The sequence below is a fragment of the Oryzias melastigma genome, linkage group LG6, assembly GCF_002922805.2.
Source record: "Oryzias melastigma strain HK-1 linkage group LG6, ASM292280v2, whole genome shotgun sequence".
NCBI classification, from domain to species: domain Eukaryota; kingdom Metazoa; phylum Chordata; class Actinopteri; order Beloniformes; family Adrianichthyidae; genus Oryzias; species Oryzias melastigma.
The window spans coordinates 14404779-14414423 of NC_050517.1; the positions used below are offsets into that span (position 1 = coordinate 14404779).

At 38.6% G+C, this 9645-nt stretch overlaps 1 protein-coding gene across 4 annotated transcripts in view; it reads left to right on the forward strand.

Annotated features, from left to right (window-relative positions):
• Window positions 1-16: 16 nt before the first annotated feature.
• dnm1l (dynamin 1-like) overlaps window positions 17-9645 on the forward strand; it is a 10799-nt gene continuing 1170 nt past the window's right edge. The window contains exons 1-19 of one of the 4 annotated variants that reach the window (XM_024281487.2): window positions 17-244; window positions 1310-1454; window positions 1697-1726; window positions 2368-2414; window positions 2716-2787; window positions 2894-2980; window positions 3523-3685; window positions 3789-3909; window positions 3995-4126; window positions 4224-4430; window positions 4532-4652; window positions 4730-4885; window positions 4986-5075; window positions 5156-5248; window positions 5345-5398; window positions 6257-6433; window positions 8076-8185; window positions 8296-8455; window positions 9584-9640. In XM_024281487.2, coding sequence (XP_024137255.1) covers window positions 143-244; window positions 1310-1454; window positions 1697-1726; window positions 2368-2414; window positions 2716-2787; window positions 2894-2980; window positions 3523-3685; window positions 3789-3909; window positions 3995-4126; window positions 4224-4430; window positions 4532-4652; window positions 4730-4885; window positions 4986-5075; window positions 5156-5248; window positions 5345-5398; window positions 6257-6433; window positions 8076-8185; window positions 8296-8455; window positions 9584-9640 — 2124 coding nt within the window. In that variant the 5' untranslated portion in view covers window positions 17-142. Of the gene's footprint in view, window positions 245-1309; window positions 1455-1696; window positions 1727-2367; window positions 2415-2715; window positions 2788-2893; window positions 2981-3522; window positions 3686-3788; window positions 3910-3994; window positions 4127-4223; window positions 4431-4531; window positions 4653-4729; window positions 4886-4985; window positions 5076-5155; window positions 5249-5344; window positions 5399-5563; window positions 5813-6256; window positions 6434-8075; window positions 8186-8295; window positions 8456-9583; window positions 9641-9645 lie in introns of those variants that run through there. The other 3 variants (XM_024281486.2, XM_024281489.2, XM_024281490.2) reach the window with 3 other exon arrangements.

Consider the following 9645-nt stretch of genomic DNA (forward strand, 5'->3'; position numbering starts at 1 on the left):
ATGATGCAACATTCCGACTAACTGCGTGCGCAGTTGCTGGGAAAGCCTGGAGTCGAAAGTAGCGTTAGCTGGGGGACATTGAATGACTTTGTACCCGTGAGTGGAGACAACACAACAAAGTTGTGTATTAGAATCAGAGCCAATGGAAGCCCTAATTCCTGTTATAAATAAGCTACAAGATGTTTTTAACACAGTCGGCGCAGATATCATTCAACTACCGCAAATAGTCGTTGTTGGAACGCAGGTAAGAAACTACTTCAGCGCTAGCAAGTTGGTTAGACTGTGTAAACCAGTGTCTGGTGTCTTCATTAGCTATTATTTCAGAGTTTTAGCCATAAAAAACAAGTTTAACGTCGAAATTGGGTTTAAATAGTTTTACACTAGCTAAGTTAGCATTGTGAACAGATTTATTGTTGACAGCAGCGTTACTGTCACGCTATAACTTTATATATAGCCTCAAATAGTAGTCTTGTTAAAAAAAAATACTTTATTTAAAATAAAATGTGATCAGAAACACTGACATTTTAGTATAAAACTCTATTTGTTTATTTCCATTTTGACTGAACTGCAAATAAAGTTAGCAGCTCATCATGTAGCTCCTATCCAGTTTAATACAATACGTTTAAACTTCCTTTTTTTGAACACTTTACCTTGATGTTTATATAACACAGTGTTCTTTTTTTTTAAATATTTACCTTATGCTCCCTTATTGAGAGACTGTTCATAAACTAGTACAATTTAAAAAAAATAAATGAATATTATTAGTTGTCAACAACAAACATAAAGAGCTAGCACGTGCACACATTAATTGGTTTTAAAAGTAAGGTTTAGTCTAACCAGTTTACTCCCAGTGGTCACCTAATCGGATTTGACTGTCTCAGACTCTTTGGCCTCAGTCCGAGAGAGAAGGCACGCTAAAGATAGGATGTTTCGATGCCATGTTGGACTTGCCCTTATCAGTGACTCTGCAAGTCCTGCGTAAGAAGCATTAAGAATTGATTGTCTCTATCATATCATGTGATTAGCTTGTATTGATTGTAGGTCTTTGGGGAGCTGAATCAGATGTGAACAAGTTGAAGAAAGTTGAAGGAAGATTCAGGGCACTTCATGTTAGAAAACAATGTGTCGATCTAAAAGAAATATTTGTAACAATGGCTATAGAAATTATTTTTTCGACAGCATTTTTGGAGTTTTTGTTTTTGTACATATTTAACTGGTTTTTCCTGTCAATCCACGATTCATTCATATTTCCTTTTTTTATTTTGTGGATTTGTGCATTGGGTTGTTTTTTGTTTTGTTTTTTGTACAGAGCAGTGGAAAGAGTTCTGTTTTAGAGAGCCTGGTTGGGAGGGACATCCTTCCTCGCGGCACTGGCGTCGTCACACGCCGGCCCCTGATCCTACAGCTTGTTCACATCGACCCTGAGGATCGCAGGAAAACCAATGAGGAGAACGGTAGCATCTCTTTCCACCCCTTTTTTTTATTTGGTTTGGTAATGTTGATGCTGCTAGATTGAAATATTCCGCTATGAACTTGTGTGGTCAACATTTCAAGGACAAACACTGAACAGTGGGGTCCGTTCTGCTGCTGCTGCTCTGAGAAGGCCCCCAGTGAAACTCTGATGCTCTCACAAGGCCTAAAGATGCTGCAGCTTTGCCTGATCCTTTTGTTTCCTCTCGTCTCTCTTTAATCACAGAACCCAAGAAAAATGGACGCCTTTGCAGAGGTTCTTCTCAGATTCCTTTTCCTTCTTGTGTCGTACACCTCCTCCCCTCAAAACACGCATTCCTCCTCCCACCCTGCTTTTTTTTGCTCAATCCATTCTGATTTGTGCTTATGGAGGTTTTTGTTTTCCAATCTCAAGTCTTTGTGGGTTTATTTACTTTATCCGTGTCATTTGTAAATTTGAGCAAGAAAGAACAAACATGAGATTTCTAGGATCAACTTTCTTAAAAATTGTATTTCTCAGCCATTTTAAGAAACTTAAAAATAAACTTCATAGATCATTCAAAAGCGATTGAAGGAATTATTTGGGATAAAATAAATTTTAGATCCATCAGGTAAGTCATTCTAATGTTGTCACAAATTCTCTAATTTTTCATAAATAAAAAACCCTATGGCTTTAGAGTCCCAAAGTTCCTCAGTTGCTCACGTTTTAAATGTATACTTTTCCTTTTACTAATTTGCCTCCATTGTCGCTGTTTGATTGTGTTAGTTTTATGCTTTAAAGTTTTGATTGTCGTCCAATAGAAACATACTCCCATGAGACCCTGAACAGGCAAAGGTTGTCATAGTTACACACCTCTAAAAGCCACTTATGACATGTAACCGTATTTATGACCTCTGTCCTTTACCGTGTTTTCTCAGGCATTGATGGAGAGGAATGGGGGAAATTCCTGCACACCAAAAACAAGGTGACATAAAAACAAAAACTAATAAAAGTTTTGAAATTATTTTATACCAGCCCACAATTTTTGATTCAAGGAATTTTCACTATATGTTTGGGGGACATTTTTAATTGCTAAAATCTGTAAACAGTTTTAAGAGCAGCTCCATGTCCTCTCAGATGCTAAAAGTGCATTATATCTTCATGTACAGCTTATAATATACTCTGATCATCTCCATTTTACTTTTTTAAACATATTTTTTGTTTAAATATCAGTAATGTTTGCTCTGATGCTGCTTAAATGTCACACAAACAATAATCTCTTCCAGATCTACACAGACTTTGAGGAAATCAGGGCAGAAATTGAAGCAGAAACCGAAAGACTTTCTGGAAGTAATAAGGTATATCTGCTTGATCTATTCCAATTCCTCTAAAAAATCTCAGATGAGATCAAGTGATGACTTTTATTTTATTTTGGGGTTTTTTATTGTGTTTTTTTTCTTCAAGGGTATCAGTGATGAACCCATCCACCTCAAAATCTTCTCTCCACATGTGGTGAACCTCACATTAGTGGACCTCCCTGGTATCACCAAAGTAAGGCTTCTTTTCCTGATTTCTAATGACTATTAGTTTATTTTTTGGCACATGTTCTGGGGTGTTCACAAATTCATTTCACATAATGCAAATATCTAAATAGTTTTTTATAAAACATGGTAAAGTAAACTCAAAGCGGCAGGAACTTTTCTCTGACAATAAAATTGGGCAAAAATAGCTGAAAAAAATCATATTGAAAAGTATAGTTGTTCTCTATTTACTTTAGCCGTCTTTGGAAGATGATTCAAATGTATTGTGAAAATCAGTCTGTTACACAACTTTGAGAAGTATTTAAAGATAAACCTTTTGACTAACCCGGCTTTAGATCCCATTTATTGTACAAAACACTTGCTGAGAAATAACGACTCATTTGTTAACTTTTTACATTTAAGCTTTTGGTATTTCTTTAATGTTTTTATTTAATCGTGACTATTTTTCTGTTCATTTCCCTCAAAATATTTATGTTTTTCATTAATCTTGTTTTAGTCAACCAATATTTGCAGTAATCTCATTTTTCATGTGTCCTTTTTTGTTTGGAACAGGTTCCTGTGGGGGATCAACCCAGAGATATAGAGATCCAGATCAGGGAGCTGATCCTAAAATACATCTCCAACCCCAACTCCATCATTTTGGCTGTGACCGCGGCCAACACAGACATGGCCACCTCCGAGGCGCTTAAGGTCGCCCGTGAGGTTGACCCTGATGGTATGGACCCTCCTGTTTGTTTACCCTTACTTGTTTATTCATATGCATTCATTTTCCTCCATGGGTTCTTGGATGTTTTGCCTCATTATTGTGTGTTTTGCAGGCAGGAGGACGCTTGCAGTCGTGACCAAGCTGGACCTGATGGATGCAGGCACAGACGCCATGGATGTGTTGATGGGGAGAGTCATTCCGGTCAAACTGGGTATTATTGGAGTAGTTAACAGGTATTGCAGCAGTATGTGGTGGTTTATATGCTGTGCAGTAAAAGACAAAGCAGATATTCACCACATTCTTTCTATGTTTTTTCAGGAGTCAGCTGGATATTAATCAGAAGAAACTGGTAGTTGATTCTATTCGTGATGAGCATGCCTTCCTGCAGAAGAAGTACCCCTCCCTGGCAAACAGAAATGGTACCAAATATCTGGCCAGGACATTAAATCGGTATAAAGTTATAAATCTTTTACTTTTGGAGTTAATTTATTTTTATTTTAAATCTAACTGAATTTCTTTTTATATTAATTAAATGATGTCATCACAGATTATTGATGCACCACATCAGAGATTGTCTCCCCGAGCTGAAGACAAGAATCAATGTTCTGGCTGCGCAGTACCAGTCTTTACTGAACAGTTATGGGAACCCCGTGGACGACAAGAGCGCCACTTTGCTGCAGCTCATCACCAAGTTTGCTGCAGAGTACTGCAACACCATAGAAGGCACGGCCAAGTACATTGAGACGGCTGAATTGTGAGTCACTCTTTGGGCTGCATTGGGTTTGCTTCATCAGTAGAGGGGGCTGCTGGAAACATCCCACCCTAATTTTTATTGATTTATTTATTTATTTTTAGATGTGGTGGAGCAAGAATTTGTTATATATTCCATGAGACGTTTGGCCGCACGTTGGAGTCTGTCGATCCTTTGGGAGGCCTGACGACCATCGACGTTCTTACAGCAATAAGAAACGCAACGGTGAGTTTCTATATATTTTTTTAAACATATTTTTTTAAAGAACTTTATAAAACTCATAGTTCAAATTTTACCGACAGGGTCCGAGGCCCGCCTTATTTGTGCCCGAGGTTTCCTTCGAGCTGCTGGTGAAGCGGCAGGTCAAACGCCTGGAGGAGCCCAGTCTGCGATGTGTGGAGCTGGTTCACGAGGAGATGCAGAGGATCATCCAGCACTGCAGCAACTACAGCACACAGGTAGGAAACGCTTTATTCCTCCCTCATGCACCTCCTTACACCCAAGATTTACAGGAATCTGTGAACAAAATGACTCAACAATCCCTGTTTTTCTCTGCAGGAGCTGTTGAGGTTTCCAAAGCTCCTCGATGCCATAGTGGAAGTGGTCACCTCCCTTCTTAGGAGGAGACTCCCCATCACAAATGATATGGTCAGGAGCAAATTCAGATAAATATCTCACTTTTTTAATGAGAAGTGACAGACTTATCTTTATATTTCTTTCTCTTTCAGGTTCATAACCTGGTTGCCATCGAGCTGGCTTATATCAACACTAAGCACCCAGACTTTGCTGACGCCTGCGGCCTCATGAACAATAATCTAGATGTGAGAGATTGACCTGTACTCATGATGTTCCACACACGAATACGTTTTGTACACCTCCTTCCATTGATGTTGGTTCATTTTGTCACACCTTTGTAGGAACAGAGGCGTCACAGGCTGAAAGAAATGCCAGCTGGCGTTCCCAGAGACAAGGTACATTCCACTTCTATGAGTCAGCTGTTTCTTATTCAACTTTTTTGTTTTAGGTCGTTTTTTCCACTTCTCTTTTCTTCAAATGTTTTGTTTTTTAAAATAAGTTTTTCATTTCACTTTAATGTGTTTTTTGTCCATTTCCTCTTTTCTCCTCCCTTCTTTTAGTCCCTTAAAAGCCCCAGTGGGCAATCCTTCCCTTACACTGATCCTCCTGCCCAGGAGGGCGAGGTTCTCAAGGTTTGTCTGGTTTGCCTGAAAGGCTAGCACCCAATAACTGACAACTCCTAAATCTTTCTTTAGTTTCTACAAAAAGAAAAAGTCTGAACAAACTTTTTCCAGGATGTAGTTGTTGGAGGATCAGGTTTTACATCTAACCCTTTATTCTCTGCATGTCAACTGCACGGACGCCCTTTACTGCACTTAATTCTCCTTTGATGTTTTGGTACGACCTTATGTAATAATGGCTGAGAGCTTTTGTGATGATACATGGAGGTTCTATGGCATAAGATGACGGAAATATGAACAAGAACATCAACTGTACAGTTGACTTTCAAAGCAAGCGAGTATTTCTTGAATGGCAACACAGAAAAAATTTCTATTACTGGGACTTACCTTAGAATGTTGTGTCTCAAAATGTATAACTGTAGGCTATTTTGATGATACATGACGTTGATTTTTTAAGTTATTAGTTTTTTTAAATATATATATTTTTTACTACTTTTGGAGAATTTCCAAGCACCCTAACAGACCATTTCCGTTATGATTTATTACAATTAGTTAAAGCTGTTTTGTTTATTCATTTATTACTCAGTTTGAACCTTGTTTGTAACCTTTCCTCTCTCTGTTTGCCTTTTTTAGGCACCGGCTGGTGGTTCTCAGAGCGCCCCCGCTGGTGAGCAGACAGAAGGCGGGACGGGCAGCTGGAGAGGCATGTTGAAGCGGGGAGAGGAGGGCGCGTCGAGTGACAGAGTCACGCTCCAGACCCAAATTCCCCCAAGCCCCCAGAGGAGCCATGCAGTCAACCTGCTGGATGTGGTAGGAGCAGATCGATCTGAAGAGTGTTAGGAATGAGAAGCAATTGTGTTTAGTTAAAAAGACATACCCAAAAAAACTAAACAAAAGCCAACAATTGTTTCTAAGAGAACTCACAAACTTTGAGGAGGTGAAGAGTTAAAGCAAGTTGGAAAGTAGGTGAAGAGGCAGATTTAGTCTGATTTATATGCAGATCACAGGAGCATGTGGGGCCACAAAAGTAAACAAAAGAAGCCTGAGCCTTTCAGTGTCAGAAGAAACCATATTCCTTTTTGGGAATCGGTGTTTAAATGGAAAAATAAAGGACTCCCACTTCTTGTATTCACATTTTCTGCAGGATCTTGACCGACTGGTCATGAGCACAGCTAGCTTGAGTTCATGAAGAAAAAGAAGGAACGAAAGCTTCAAGCTGAAGGGATTTCTGAAATGTCCCACTGCATGGAGAACATGAACAGTTTGTCTATAAATATTTTTTACAAACTAAGAAAAATCTTCTGACTTGCAGATTAAAGTGCTATAGATCCTAGGTAGACTGACTAGGTAAACCATGGCGGTTCACTTTGTCACCACAAGGTGGCTTTTCTATTAAACAGCCCAACTTTGCAAAGACTTTACTGGGACAATGGATCTAAAACCCATTTTTCCATTTCTGCGGCAAGATGAAACATTCATATAAATTAGAACTTTTGTTTATAAACCTCAATCTATTTAATTAAAATGCCATAGTTATGTCCAAACATGCCATAGCTGTGAAGTCTAGAGCTTTTCAAATACCCTCCTGGACATTAGGGATGCAACAATATTCAATATTAAAACAAACCATTCAATTTATGTTTGACAATTCAATACGACATTTTTCACAATACACATTTTATTTACTCAGTACCAGTCTGAGGTGCCTTAAGCATGTCTACTGCAAAAAATCCTCACCCACTCTCTCCTTATCTGCCATAAACTACCTTTCCCTCCTATGTGATTGTATAATAAAGGTTCTAGCCAATTGCTAAGAACAACCAAGATACTTATTTTCTTTGCAACAAAATGTAAAGATATGTGACTTAAAGACTGACAGTTAAGGAATACTGCACTTTACTCGTGTTGCTGTTGTTTACTTGGGCTTCAAAGTAAGGCAGTTCTAAATATTTTAAATTGGTTCACTTTAGACTGTATGACATTCAGCTGTCAAAACTTTGGAGAACTGCTTAAATTGTTCCAGTTTATATAAGTTTTAATGTTTACAACTATACAAGAGTTTTATTTAAATGTGTTCCTGCAATAAGAACCAAGAACTGTGCACTTGAAACAAAATCTGACTTTTTGTTTTGGTTTTTCTCTTTGCAAAATAAATCATCCTCTGTGGAATAGTTGGATTTCAGGGTTTATTTTTTCTTACTGATTACATATCAAACTGTGACACTCATTTGGAGTTGGAGGAACCGGAAAGCAGGGTTCAAATCAACCCATGCAAACCAGAAAGTCAACTGCTGTAATATATGAAAACAGATTGATATTTTATAAAGGTGTAAAAGAAGGTTGTGCATGTTTATCTTACGTGTTTCACTGTGTTTGTTTTCTCAGCATACTGTTGGTGTTTAAATCTCTAAAATCTCATGAATCACCTAGTTCATTTGCTTTTCATCTCCAGCCGGTTCCGGTCACCAGAAAGTTGTCTGCTCGAGAACAGAGGGACTGCGAGGTCATCGAGAGACTCATTAAGTCGTATTTCCTAATCGTTCGGAAAAATATTCAAGACAGGTACGCCTGCAGGTGTCTTTGTAGACAAAAAAATATTTAGTCATTTGAAATTTGAAATTGGTGGGATAAAATCTCTGACAAGCTTTTGTTGACGTTTGCCTTGGCCCCAGTGTGCCCAAAGCGGTGATGCACTTCCTGGTGAACCACGTGAAGGACTGCCTGCAGAGCGAGCTGGTGGGTCAGTTATACAAGGCCCCCCTGCTGGACGACCTGCTGACAGAGTCCGAGGACATGGCTCAGAGACGCACCGAGGCTGCTGACATGCTGAAGGTGACAGATTCTTCACGTGGCTCCACAGACGGCAAATACGAGAGCCAGTTTTAAACCATGCACGACTCATTAAATCTATTTTTATACCATAAATATTCCTACACTATTCAAAAGGGCATACCCCCCCCCCTCCATTAAGTCAATTCTTTAAAAAATGTTTCTGGTTTTGGGACTAGTTTACCTTGAATCAGGTGTAAAACATAAATGTTCTGAACTGAAAGCTTCAAATCTCTGATGTTAAAATGATTGAGAAGCTCATAGATCATATCTGATAGATTAAGATATTGATGCCCAACTATAGAAAAACAACATAAAGATTTTGGGCTCTGTTTTTTTGTTGGGATGATTATTCTCTCTTTTTTTCCAATTTAAAAATGTTGACACAGTCAACACAACCTTCCTTAGTATGATAGCTTGATTTTTTTCTAAAAAGGATATTGATGTTTAGAGTTGGGCCAATTCATCTTCACACAGTGAACATACTGTTAATACATTTGATGAGAGACTGTGATCACTTCTTTATAGGGGTCTTAGTTCTCTTGTTTGGTGTGAAACAGCATTTGCATGAGTGTAGCTACACCTACACACTTATTAGTCCTGACTAAGTGTCCGAGAATAAAAACGGTTCATTTTAACTGAGCTGAAAGAGCCAGGTGTGAATCAAACCAAACGAGACAGGTGGGAACTAAACTGAACCAAACCAAACCAGATAAGAGAGGTGTGAACCTAACACAACAGGGCAGATGTGAATCAAAACAAATGAGACAGGTGTGAACTAAACCAAACAGGTCAGGTGTGAACTGAACTAAACCAAATGAGACAGGTGTGAATTAAACCAAACAAGACAGGTGTGAACCCAACCAAATAAGACAGGTGTGAACTAAACCAAATGAGACAGGTGTGAACCAAACCATATGAGGCAGATGTTAACTCAACCAAACTGAAGGAGACAGATGTGAATACAACCTGTTTGACATTTTTGCCTTAAAAACTGTTTAAATCAGTTGTACATAAACTCTACATCTAAATGTGAAAGCGGTCTAAAACCCTCACCTCTTGTTACATGTAAATAATCAGAATCAGTTTTTTTTCTTCTAATTTGTTGCTTTATTTTTCCTCTGTATACAGGCTTTGCAGAAATCTAGCCAGGTGATCGCAGAGATCAGAGAAACCCACATGTGGTGAGGACA